At 42.9% G+C, this 14,248-nt stretch overlaps 1 protein-coding gene across 1 annotated transcript; it reads right to left on the reverse strand.

Moving 5' to 3' along the window:
* Positions 1 to 11,138: 11,138 nt before the first annotated feature.
* lmo2 (LIM domain only 2 (rhombotin-like 1)) lies at positions 11,139 to 14,248 on the reverse strand. Its single transcript, XM_040163397.2, has 3 exons — positions 13,537 to 14,248; positions 12,514 to 12,729; positions 11,139 to 12,296 (listed from the first exon to the last, which is right to left on the reverse strand). The coding sequence occupies exons 1-3, from the start codon at positions 13,575 to 13,577 to the stop codon at positions 12,071 to 12,073; spliced, it is 483 nt and encodes a 160-aa protein (XP_040019331.1). The 5' UTR covers positions 13,578 to 14,248; the 3' UTR covers positions 11,139 to 12,070.

Below are 14,248 nucleotides of genomic sequence, written 5' to 3' on the forward strand. Positions count from 1 at the left end.
ATGTCGCGCTGATATCATCACTCCCAATAACCTCTGATAAGCCGATCAAGGGACGAGAGGAGCCAAAATGCAGCTTCACAGGACAAAAAAACATTTTATATCGAAACCTAAAAGATGACACGTTTACAAAGTGAGGATGCACAAAGTTCAACAGCAGCAGTCAGCCTGCATTTGGAGACATAAGCACAGTGTGCACACGGACTACGATGGCTAACCTCTGCCCTGTACGCCTTAGGCTTTGCAGGATGTCACAGACAGCCACAAACACACCCAATTACAAACAAACACAGATGCACCAAATTCCACTTTCACTTGAAACAGTTGGCTGACCCCCCCCCCCCTCTGTTCAGGTTGCCTCTACCCACTCTCACCCTCGGGCGAACATTAATCCAATAGCGCTTGAACAGGAGGACACTGTGGGTGACTGGTAGGCTAACCCTGCCTCCCCCCACCAGCCTGCATGTTTTCCAGGGGTGACACAAGGACAGAGTCCATCTTGACCCGATCGTTGCCGTGATCCGTCCCAGGTTACCTATACCTCCTTCCAGCTCTACCTCAAGACAGTTTTCCCTCATACAGTAGCTGTTCATCTGAAATCTCTACATGTCTCATTGCTTCTCCCTTCTCACCCCTTGTGAAGGGGTTTTTTTCAGGCTCCCTGGCCCTTACACAGACGGAGGCCAATAGACTGATGATGTTTTTAAGATGCACCTTTTATTGTTGGACCTTTGTGCTTACCAGTTTTTCTCTGTTTATCTGGTTTCCTTGGTTTACATTGTGTTGAAACTCTCTAAGTAGGTGGACACAAAGAGCTTTGAGATAAATGCTTACGTTCACAATGACAACGTCAACATTCTGACGTTTCAACAGACATGTACACTAGTGTGTGGTCTTCTTCAAACTAGCAGTAAACACAAGACATTCAAGGCGTATGGAGTTGTTATTAAGTCTGCAGGTGTTCATCCGATCTTGGCATTATCCTCTGGGGACCATAAATATGTGAAATTTCCGTATTTCAGCGCGTGTGCTTGTGCGTGGCCGGTGGGGCTGACCTTATGTGTGTCTAGGGATGTGGGGATAGAGGTCACCGTGTAGCTCTTGACTTTAAGAGCCCTCTGCCCTCAGTTGCTTGCACCTTAGGATTAGACCCATGATATCTTGGGGTGTTTGTGTCACACGATATGTCATGCAGTTTCACCTGCTATTTGGTCAAGTTGTCACTGCAGAGTGGCATGCAGATACATCACATGTGCGTCTTATACTTCCAGGTACTCACTGACCCAACAGACAAGGTTGCCTACAAGAGACAAACAAAGCTGTACTCATCCTCCTAATTGCCTGGAATGTCCTCATTGAGACAAGAAAGGAGCACATTCAGATGGCGTTATAATAAGAGTCATGCTCCCTGCACTGAATTTCTGAGAACACATGTTGAACAAGTGCCTTGTCCTCTTTCAAATGGCTCTGTGTCTTCTTCGCCCCCCACCACAGGACAACGTTGGTTCACAGCCTTGCCAGTGTCTCACTTTGCGTAATGCGACATCCGTTCTCTGGCACTTGTCCCACTTGTCCCCTTCTACCGTTGTGTTTGATTCTTTTATTTGTTTGGGGGGGGGCAAAGTCTGGGGAAAAGATGCCTTATTGTGTGTGTGACCTAAAGATGCCTTTAGGAGGTCACACACACAATAAGTCAATCAGTGCCGCGTTGGGGGGCGTCCCAAGGGCACATGTTCCCGCAGCTTGGCCACTTACCTTTGAGTTCATCACTAGATGTGACTCCATTTGATCCATTGTTCAGATAAAGAAATGGTATGATAACTTATTATAGCTCGTACTTAGAACTTGCTTTAACCTTATTTGATTGGGGGTTTATCTGTGTTTCTTGTATATTATTTATAGTTCATCGGTTGTTTTATCCTAGTATTTGTTTGCCCACAGTGTCATTTTTATTATCTTTATTCTGTGGAAACACAGGGAAGTGTACCACCCTGTTCAAAAAAAGAATGCAACAATTTGTAAGACTTGAAAGTCCTGTCTCATTTATCAAGGTAATGAATGAATTTGACATTAAAAACAGTCATAGATATGATGTATAGTGTCTAAGGGTCGATTGCAGCCCCACTTCGCTTTGCCCATTCAAACACACTGCACGAGGCGCTGACCTAACTATGATTTGTGGGTTCAGATGTGATCTGAGTCAGCTGTAGTAGTCACCATTGTTTCCAGGAGTCTGTAACCATTATAGTAACAACGTTTTACAACATATAACTTAGAACAGGGCCTCTGCTGACTGCCCTCCAAGCCTCTGCGCTCACTATCGTGTTGTAGGGTATTACTGTAAATCTATGGGCCTCCTTGGCACAATCCAAGAGGGTGTATTCTCTCTTTAACAATATGACAGTTGGCAAGTGAGCAGACCACGCATTAAAGACACATGTTGAATGATACAAATGTCTACACACACGTTTGCTAAGATTGCTTCCACAAGTCAGCTACCCGAATGAAGGATTTTCTGACATTTCCAAAACCCTGGATTCAAGATTAACATTTGCTTTTGTGTTTTATAACGAGCCCTGACTTGGTAATCCCACTGAGGTCCTGTGTCCCTTACGTTTAGTAATGAGCCTTATTTCACAGACTTCAGTTCCTCAAGGGAGCTTGATTTACTCTGAGAATTAGCTGACTTGAAGTAATTTATGGAATATTTCATTGCATCATACAACTATGAAACGGGCCATTTTTATATTCTCTGTTATAATGCCAGCTATTTCCTGCCAAATATGCACGAGCTGTGGCAGATTGACAGTACACAGCTGCTGCAGGGGGTAATGGGTCCACATGCAGGGGTAACGTTTCAAACTGGGATAAGTTGTGTCACAATTCAGAGTAATTTCACAATCCTGATGTTTTTGAATTTGAAACTTTCTTCTGTTGTTGTTGAAAGCAGTCAAGTCGCCGAATTAGAGTTAGCTGATGTATCTCAGAGTATCTCAGCAAAGGGATTTTTTGTAATTCTGAAAATAATAACCGGCAGGTTTTTGTGATGTTGATCCCAGTTTAAAGATCCCAGTTTAAAGTAACTCGTATGGCGAACACAAGACATGGCAAGCCTGAGCACTAAACCTGTGGCTCCTGAAATTGGTGGCCTCAAGACAATTAGAGTGGAGGGGTCCACATTGGGGTTTTGGCCAGAGGCCGATCAGTCCGCGTGATTTAGCCTGAAAGGTAGCAGCAAGATGGAGGGTCAAGGACAAAGGCCCCACTCACTAGTGCTCTTTAGCTTTACGCCTCAAACTCACGCGCATTGCCCTTCGATTGCTTATTGAATTACATCTAATCACTCAATTAAAGTCACATGGAGAAGCAGCATACGTTGTCTCCACTGAGCCACTGGAGGCTGCATAACGGCCGCTGTGTTGTTGTTCGTGGGAAGTTTTAAAACAAGACTTGTCAAATATTAGTAGGATGACAAACGTCTTTATCTCCTCTTTTGGACGTCTTGGGAAAGTACCACTGTGAATACAAAGATCAAAAACAGCATTTTTAAAAATTTTCCAACAAACCATTTCGGTACAGAAGAGTTAAGACAATGAGTCAAACATTGTTATTCAATATCTCAATGCAGCAGCTGTGACGCCTTGAACAACAACAAAGAATTCCAAAAGCTTATTTTGCCAGACTGAAGAAGCAGAGAACCTTTCTGTTGTCAAATAAAACACAGCCCTGAACAAGCGATCACCAACACTTAATAATTGAGATGTGTAAAAAGGAATCTGTGCATCTTACCAACATGTCAGCTGCTGCAGGCTGCCACGACATGAAGACGATTCTTTAGCACTTTCTTTAATCTATCCATCAACTCTGAGGGTAACAGGTGTCCCACCAGGATCTGTAGATCACATATTGTGCAAGTTGACATATTCAGGTTGCTTGTTTTTTGTATTAAGAATCCCAAACATATTCATATTATTAAAGCAAAAAATGCAAGCTTAATTAAATTAATATGAAAAACAGACTCTTTACATAAAGATATGCTATTTGGGGCTTTTATTGCATATATACAAGCACCATTATAGTGTAAAATTACTTCTCCTGGTAGAATGTGGTAGCAATATGTATCTATATCTATCATCAGAATTAAAAAAGCAAATTATTCATTAGACTTTCAAGTAAATTACATATTATTTTGGAGAAATGGGTCATATTAGCGTATTTCCTGTGTAGACCTAAGGCCTTGTGCAGGGTCACTTCCTAGGTTTTCTCAATCTATACAAGATCCGTGTGGAGATGCACTGTGGCTGCAGCCAGTTGGGTGTTGAGAGGCAGCAAGGAGGGAGGAGGAAATGGGGTCTGGCATGTTGACTCAGGAGTAAATCCCCCCGGACTTCTCAAAAGGCTGCTATTAGTTTAATCACCCTGCGATCCTGCACACACTCTAAAGCCGAGAGGGATGACTGATAAGCATGCAACACACAAACTGTAAGCATCAACTCGTCCAGAAGCTGCAATCAACGCATAGGATGGATGACTGCAGTCCAACGATGAGGACACAGAGTAGGCTTTGAAAAGAAAAGTCAAATTACATTCTTCTTTTCCACATTTCACGCTTCTTATTTAATTAAAAACTGGCTCTTGCTCGCTTTGGCACAATCGTTTTTTCTTAGTTGTATTGTATTACTTCAAAGCCCGGTACTCCCAGTTTCCCAACAAGCCAGGCCCTTATTTTTATGTACAGCTTCATTTTAGACATAGGGTCTATTCTATTGTCCGCGAAAGCCAGAGCACCAGTGAATTGTTTCAAGGATATTTGCATAATGCCTAGTGACTGAGTCTCTATTTATAACTGATTTTTTTTCCAGACATGGCTGCTTGAGCCACCAGAGAAAAGAAGAAGTGTGGAGAGAAATGCAGTATCAAAGGAAGGAACTGAGCTTTCATGTCAGGACACTTTGATTGTGTTACAGATTGGTTCCAGGTGAAGCAATTCTGCAAGGGAGGACATGCAAAGGAAAAGAGAGATTCTTAAATGAGGATGCCATTGCCAGGATTTAGGAATTAAAGTGAAGATTTGGACCAACAGGTGTAGAGGATCTATGAAGCTCGAACGTGGCGGTGGGTGGCAACTCCCCGCCGTGCTTCAACAGTTGGAGAAAGTGTCTTTTTGAATCATAGACAAAACTTCCATTGACGAAAGCCAGGGATGGAAAGTATTAACTCAAGTGCTGTACATGAGTACATTTTTAAACGGAATTGCCTTTGTGTGCTTTTCTTTCCAACTTCTCTCCTTTTCTTCTACTTCATTTATTTGGTTAGTAATTCTCACAGGATTTCACACATAAAACTGATTTAGGGCAACAATTTTTTACATAAATGATAAATCTGGCAACAAATTTCTCTACTTAGTATGGATGTAGAGTTTGTTAGGTAATACATATCCAAATATATATATATATATATATATATATATATATATATATATATATATATATGGCTCATCCCAGATAACAGGGGGGACCTCCTCAATGTATAGTATTCAGACCCATTTATCACATTAAGTAACCCCGATCCTTCAAATGTTTGACCAATTACTTACTTACAAAATTATTTTTTTATCTACTCATGAATGAATCAACAAATAGGATCACAGGATTTAGATGATGCATGAAACTACCCAGGATGTAATTCACAATGGCCACAGCTCAACCAGCTACAATCTTAAAGCTGTGCTTTGTTGGCGTATTTTTACTTTTTCCATTATTAACAACAGCCAAACAAAGTCGGTACATGTGTTATTTAAAATCCGTGCCCAGTGAATTTCTGTCCTGAAGTTCTTCACGACCGGTCCAGCCGTGGTCCAGCATCGCGGCCGTGTGCCTGCTTCGCCGGCCCTCCCCGATGATTGAAAGCAGGCATTGCGTGGGAAGTCCAATTAGAGACGGAAATTGCACATAGCGTGTAGCCGCAAGTTTGCCGCATGGTCACTTACCTGCACATCTGCACTGATTTCTTTCAAAAGCACTAGCCACCTTTTCCACCACCTTAATTGGAGTTTCCATCAATGATCGCTTGAAAGAGAAATACGCTGCCACGGTCTGCTTACAGTCTGGCTTTTTACTGATGTTTGATGAGAAGGAGGTGGAAGTCAGGTTTAGATTCATAACAGGGGGTCTTTTTTAAAGCTCATCTAAATAAAAGGTCTCAATTGATGTGGTCATGAAATACATGAAGGTGTGTTTTAATAAGAAGATGGAGATTGTTGAATGAAAAGAAATCAAGAATAAATCACTAAATATATTCACATGTAAAATAGAAACACTCATGTAATATGATCATTTTTCCACTCAAGGAGACAGGGTTACTTTTTATAACGAGACATTTTCTCTGTTTGCAGCACAGTCAAAGCTCACCTTTAACCTGTAACACCTTATCCACTCACTCAAGGTCACAGCAAGTCCAAGAAGAATATTTTGTTTGTCACGTTAGTTCATTCTGTTATTCATCCACGAAAGTACGACTAGTCAGCGGTTTTGAACTTATAAAACACATGATACCCATTATTGCAGTTCCTAAACCATGATATGTGGTCTTGACATCCAGCAGTTATTATTCCTCAATATTGCTGCTTGTCAGTTTAGGAAAATAAATTGTTCACCTAACACCCAACCCATACGAAGCATGTTTGATGCAGGTCTTGGGACAGAGCCTTGTATGTTGTAGCTGGTTCGTCAGGAGCTAGGAGCACGGCTCAACATGTGTGGATCATTTTAGGGGTTGGGGGGGGGGGGGGGTGAAATAAGGTGTATGGGCAAAGAAATATGTTAAAAACACCCCCTAGATTGTCTCAAAACTGATTTATTACACGTGTATCTCTTATTATTGCAGATCTAAAGAAGCAATAACTGCAATGGTGTGTCAGTGGATGCGTTAAGACAACCCGCCTCAGCAGTGCAGGAATGTAACAAAGAGACATCTTAGGAAATTAGAAACTGGTGTCAGTGAGACCAGCTGTTTCCGCCTGTTTTAGGTTTTTGCTAAGCTACGCTAACCAACTGCTCGTGTCATGTGTTCAGCGAGTGGTATCGACCTTCCCCGTACAACATTCAGCAAGCGGGCCCAGAGGCATACCCACCAGAACTATTCCCGTTCACTCCACGGTGTGCTGCCACTCCACTACAGTTCAGGACGACGTATGATACTTTTCACATACGTATCTGAGAGATACAGTTACTACGAGTTAAGATTTTACATACAAAACATGGTTGATCTTTTTTTTTTTTAATTAAAGTATTATTTAATTATTATTAAACTATACTATATACAATTTTAAAATTAGCACCACCTTGACCAACTACAAAAGTAAAAGGCTGCTCATTAATTAATGCACGATGAATTAATCAATAAAAAGATGTATAACAGGGAATGTTTCAATGCATTGAGTACTTTTATATTTGATTCTTTAAATGTAGGGGTCAGTAATCTTTAAAAATCTGTATATTATATTTGCTGAAATTGTGAACAGCAATCAATAAATCAAATGATCTGACAAAAAAAGGAAATATGAGTATTTCTATTTTCCCCCCTTTGTTTTAGGAGAACAAAGTTAATACTTCTACTACCTTTGGTCTCTTTGATATAGGAGCCTGCGGGCATTGAGTCTGAACCAATAAAAATAATAATAATAATAACAGAATCAGATCACACATCTATAAACCAGGCTGATGGGAAGGTAGATGCAAGAAGTAGGGGAATATTGTGCGAGGTAGTAAGAGAAAAAATATATGGTGGCAAAAAAGTTGGGATGGAGTTTTCCCGAGGCCCCAGAGGTCTCCTACATAATAAATCCTCAGCACATATTTAATCGAGAGCTAAAGGATGCACACGTATAACTCACAAATCCACCTCTGAATGTGCAATTCAATTCACATCCCCCGAAACTCCACAGCCCGTCCTCCACCCAAACAGCGGGCGCTACGGGCTATCAGGGAATCGGACCAGGAATGTGAGTCCTGACAGGCACATCTCTCAGGACCACAGACTGAATATGTTCCCAATTAGCTGCATATGATAAAGTGTGAAACCCAAAGCGGGCACGATCAGTAGCACTTGACTCATTTTGTCGGACGGGTTTGACATTGACAGGCTGCCCTGTGATTTATCACCGTGGTGCTGCAGATAATTGTTCAACCGCATAGTCCTTTGTAGGTGTCGTTGAACTCGCACAGTCATGTCTGTAGTGCTTTGAATATGGCTCTTCGGTTTCAGTTCAGCATTGATTAATCTTTTCTTGAACTGGCATCAGTTCGAAGGCCAACTTTCCATTAATCGGCCTGTCACTTATTTTACAGATGCGGGGATACAGACCTTTTTTCTTGAGCATTTTCCCCGTCTACCTGGACCAGAACTGCCATCTGCTGTTCACCCCGCACACTGCAGCAGAGTGAGGTCCCTGCATGGTGGCTGTTTCAGTGGGGTGAACAGTTTGATAAAAACGAGGGCCGTGGTGGTTTCACCCTCATGCCCACAGCTGGATGTTTTTAGGTGTGCCCGTCCAGGGTTGCTGTGACGTGAGCACCGGAGATGAAACAGGCCTCCCCCGGTGCACACAAACACAGCGCTGCACTCCCGGCCTTGTGTACGTACAGCTGGTGGGGATGACACAAGAGGCACAGGGCTTCATCGAGTCAGGGCAGTGCTCTGGCAAAGCTCAGCCCGCAGGGCAACAGAGGAGAGCAGGCCGCTTGGCCGATGCTGTGGGTCTCTGTACGCCGGTGTGTTGTGTGTGTGTGTGTGAGTGTGTGTGTGTGAATGTCGTGAGATGAGACCTGGCATCCCCTCAACTCTCTCAAAGTCTCATTAAACTCAGCGGACTCTTTGTGGAGAGATTATTATAGATATTGCCAATCTATAAAGCCACGACAATGGCCCGAATAAAAAGGGTTGAATATGTCTTGTCCAAGAAGCGGTGTTAATCAGGTTGTCGCTTGTCAATGTTGTCTCGTGATATCCTGTTTTATTTTGAAAACTAATCTTCCTCTCGTTTAAAGCAACTTGCTCTTCCCCCCTGTGTGCCGGTCCGATTGTCCGCCCTGCACCTGATTGTCTCCACCTGTGCCCTTACCCTGTGTGGATATATTGTCTGCGTCTCCCTTTGTCCTGTGCCAGTTTATCTTGTCCCATGTCACAGAGAACCCTGCGTGTACCAATGTCCACCGTCAAGTCTTGCTACGTTTTTTTTGTACCTTGTTCAGGCTCGCTTTATGTTGATTCCCTTTTCAGCTTATAGTGTTTATTTTCTACATCCTTTTGTTCTTAGATTTAGTATAGTTTTTTTTTTTTCCTCTAAGAGTGATTTACATTTGCTGCCTTTTGTTAATAAACTATTTTATAACATCGTCTGAGCAGTTGTGCATTTGGGTTCAGGACCATTGTCTGGTCGTCTATCGGCACGTCTGTTATTCTCTTTAATGCTGCCAGAAAACAACATATTTGAAGAAAAGAAATTGGCAGGTTTGACAGTCATGAATTGAATTATTTTACAGTGTTGTGGTTTGTGAGACTCACAAACAAAGAGGAAGTAAAATGTCACCAAAGGACAATGTAGTTTACAGAGCTGCTTCCAGTACTCTCCTTTTATGTAGTTACCATATTTCATTATCAACACATATCTCGCCTTGATTTGTTGTTGAGACCACCGTGTAGGACTTTTTTCTTTACAGCCATTCCTCAAGCATTACCTAATGCCACACTGATGATCCTTTAATCTGCAGACCTCCAAAATAGCAAAGGCCCAGCATCCCTCTGTGTGCCTTTTGCAGTGTATTCTCATATGTATTGTGGGTTATAGTTTGCCAATAAGTATCTTTTTCAGCATAAACGTCATGTCAGCCTGGGTGGGTCTCCTTCATCTATGAATAAAGTGCTGTCAGGCATCATCCTGAAGCTTCTGTGCTCTGCTATCTCACTTTCCCCCCCTCTCCTCCTTTTCTCCTTTGTCTTTGATGCAAACTGACTATCGCATTCTTCACCCACTTTACAATGCCAGTTCAGGCTGATCCTCTCCGCCGCTAACACGGTGTGGTCAGGCGCCTTCGCTCACAACCTCAAACCCATTCGCAATTCATGGCTTCAATTATTGGGTTTATGTCTGTAAAGATAACTGGGGATGGCAGGGGGTGTGCGACGGGCACTTGTGGCGAGCTCAGAGCTAGTTGACGGCTGGCAGACGTAGAAACACTGGCTTTGAAGACAGGCAGCAATAAGGGGAAAAGCCAGAGACAGTGAATGATTTGGCCAAAAAACATCATGCAGTCATTAAAATCCATTTCTTTCGCTTCTCTCTCTATTATCCGCACTTTTTGCCCTTTTAGGAAAGTTTATTTTGAATAAAAATCTGGCTCCCATATTGGATTTGCAATAAGATGTAACAGAAAACAGAATAATATTCAGCAGCTCTCACTGACCACTGCAAAAGTACAACGATAAATGATTAATATATTATCAAATGGATGGTTGGAATTAATTAAGTAAAATCTATTAGCGCGCCACTTCATAAGGAAATACTGTTATTCTATATTCTCTTAAAGGATATAGTTGTGTCCCACTTTCATATTCACTATCTGCACCTTTATAGTACTTTGTTGTTTTGCAGTTGGTGGACCATTATAACCCGCTCTACTTTCTACTGACAGAAAATGAAAAAATGCGTGTCGTCAAAATGCGGCACATGGAGTAGAGAGGGTGCACCAGGGGTTCGAACCCTGGTTGCTCCATGTCCCAGGTCGAAGTGTCCCTGAGCAAGACACCTGACCCCTAACTGCTCCCCGTGCAAAAATGTAAAACCATGGGTTAAAAATGCAATGTTAGTCGCTTTGGATAAAAGCATCAGCTAGATTACATGGAATGGAATGTAAAAATAAATGGCTATTAAACATTCAAAATTTGATTTCCTTATGTTTGCACGTCAGTGTCCCTTTACGACACACTCCCACAGCAGGGTCATCTTAGTTACACTGTGACCAAGTACATTTCAAATGTGCTGTGTATTATGCGCATCCTGCGAGTTAATTTACTTTTTAATGCACAGATTTCTGATTTATATGAAACTCCCAGAAGGACACTTACGGCAAAGATTAAAACGGTTTCTCCAAATTCTCTGAAATTTATTCAATAGTAAATGTCCAAAAAGTCGATGGTGCATGTCCGGCGTGGTGTATCCGTTACAAAAAGACACATCTCCAAAGTCAGTAACATTAGTTTTGCATGCGATCCCTTGGTCACCAGAGGGCGCCTCTATTTCCACCTGGCAACGCAGCACAATCAATCTGACAGGGACCTTTCAAAAGGGAATGCGTATCGCATGCATACCCTGAAACAATTTACAGGTCTGTTAATTCCTAATGAATTAAAAGCTTTTATAAATAAATCTGTTTGCCTGGGGAGATTGTCTGAAGAGAACAACAGATATTTAGATAGTCAGTCCAGCGGTTTCACTAAACATCCAAACATGAAAGTTGTCCGCAGGAAACGTACGATTTTAAACAAAGGGAGAATTCAAGCTTCCAATAATAAATGAATTTATATAATTGACATTTACTTTGATTTTAAATGGAACAACTCCTTTAAAGAAGTATCTATTTTAACTATAATTAATACCATATCTCATTTCTCAGGAAATTAAGAATCATAAAAAAAAAAAAACACAAAATTTAACAGATACGTCTGACCTGATTAAACAGTGTTGGACTAAAATAAATTTGACAAAGATTTGAGTTTGTTCGTTGCTAAAGATAAAATTCCAGTGTATAAAAAACAACTATTATTGCATGTTTAAGTATTGCAGTATTTACGTTTTCGTCTTTGCATTTAAGGATGAAGCCTATGATTAAAAGCTTTCGGTCATTGCTGGTTCAGTTTACATTTGTCTCCAGCAGGGAGCAATGCAGAGGAGTAGCCTCTCCTTTCTGGAACATAATTTAACAGTGTAATGCCTGCAAAGGCTACACAAAGTCCATTTCCTCAATGGTTTATTCCCCTTTAAGAGGAAAAAGGCAGGGTGACATTCTTCATTCTGCTAAATCATGTTGTTGTGGTTGAGTTTGGTCCATTCAAAGATGTCCTGCTCGCACACAATGTCTGAGTTGATGAGCAGGTAGCGGTCACCCACGCAGAAGTGCTTCTGGCAGGCGGCACACTTAAAGCACTCCAGGTGGTAAACCTTGTCCCGCACGCGCATCGTCATCTCAAACGCTCGAATCCTCTTCTCACAGGAAGCACAGAGACCGTCCTGACCGAAAAGCCTAAATGGATGAGAAGGTTCGATGGAGAACATGAAACTTGAATAAAAACAGAGTAAGATTGTTGACAACACACCTTTAAGGTTAAAAGTTTGTTATTGTCAACCAGCAGAAGTGCAGTGAATACATATATATCAGGAACACAGACATATACATGTTGGTCTCAGTAACTATCCAACGGATTTATTAAATCCTCATAGTAGGACAACGTTGGACCAACCTGAGGTAGTCTCTCCGACATAATTTCCTTCCCAGCTTGTAGTAGAGGCGTCGGCCCACCTCCCCGAGTCGACAGCCACACAGGTCGCAGCTCAGGCAGTCCTCGTGCCAGTACTGCTCGATGGCCTTCAGGAAGAATCGGTCACCGATGCTCTGCTGACACCCACCGCACGTCAGCAGAGACGGTGGCATCTGGAGAACCTCATCCACCGGCTCGCTGGATGACAAAGAGCACTGATGAGAACATCTGACACTCTAGGACATATACACCAAAATATTGTTTTCTCAAATAACTTAATTACCTGGGAAGGATTTAAAATGTGCGTTAACGGGTTTATATTTTGAGCTTAAAGCACAGCCATGATCTTGAATCGTCATTTATTAGTCTACTCATTCTAAACTGTTGGAGGGAACTTGTGCAATTGCAGTTGGCTGCTGTCCACCTGAGGGAGCCATTGGATGTTAAATACAGAACTGTAGCCACAAAACAAATTATACTTTATAAACCACTTAAAGTCCAATGTTCCTCTTGTTTTCCCCCAAACAGGAAGGTTTAAGCTTGTTATATTCATCCTAGTCATATACGTTTTGTGTTGCAGATTGTTCCAACTCATCTTTAAAACCATATGATGATTTTAGACAACATTCAAACACACCTTCATGTTTTTCCCTATATGTAAATATTGTGTGCATCATATAAAATCCCTACAAATACTATTTGGTTATTCCACTTGAATCAAATGTGTCTATATAAGTGTTTGAGTAAAGTGTCACTGATCAGGTAGCGGAAAGCTGCTTTTACGGTGGAAACACATCTTGGAAGCCTTAAAGGCGATAAATTAAACAGAAAAGCAGCCAGCCTGCAGCATTAAACCTCTGAGCATGATCCCTTTTTCTCGTTTATCAGCGGGACATTCCTGATCAGCGCGCCGTCAGCCACGCGCACGAGTCCTGCTGTCAGATAACGCGTGCTTCCCAACATCAGAACAGAAATAACGCATCTGCCGGATCATGCGCTACTTACTCGTTTGCCTCCATCGTCTTCCTCTCTATAGCGGATGCCATGTCCGCTGATGTCCAGCCGGATCGCGAGGAGGCTTCTTTTTTTTGTTGTTGTAGCGGCTGTACCTGCTGAGCTGCCTGCGGGGCCCCCCGGAGCCACGACACGTCGCACCTGCTCGCACAGCCTTCAATCAATTGCCGGTGCAGGTCCCGTGGAAACGGCCGCGAGACGAGACAACGACGCGGTACAAGCTGCTGCTGCGCGGTGATGGAGGACACGCTGTCACCATTTCCTGAGGCAATAACCCGCAGGGGACACTTTTGTGTCTCTCAACTGTCTTTTTTTCCCCTTTAAACTTTGCGGACTGCACGGTCGTTCCGATCGAACGGGACGCTGTGGCGTGGGGAGGGGAGGGGGTGCGTGGGGGGACCGGGTGTCCGTGTTGGTGACGCGCTCCTCCGTCGTGAAGCACCGCGGTCACCGTCAGTGCGCGACGGCGGCATCGGGCTTAAATGCGTCGCGCCCCCCCTCTCTCCTCCCCTGCCCTCCCCTCTCTCCTCCCCCTCCTCTCGGTCTCTGCTTTCGTTTCTCTCTTCCTGCTCACGACAATGAGGGGAAATCGGTCTTAAAGCGACAGCCAAACACTGCTGCTCTGTCGGGGGCCGCGGGGGGTGCCGGGGGGGACTTTGGGTCGTGACTGAGACTAATGAGGTCGTTATGGGCTTTGCTTCAC

Source organism: Gasterosteus aculeatus, chromosome X (genome assembly GCF_964276395.1).
Source record: "Gasterosteus aculeatus chromosome X, fGasAcu3.hap1.1, whole genome shotgun sequence".
NCBI classification, from domain to species: Eukaryota; Metazoa; Chordata; class Actinopteri; order Perciformes; family Gasterosteidae; genus Gasterosteus; species Gasterosteus aculeatus.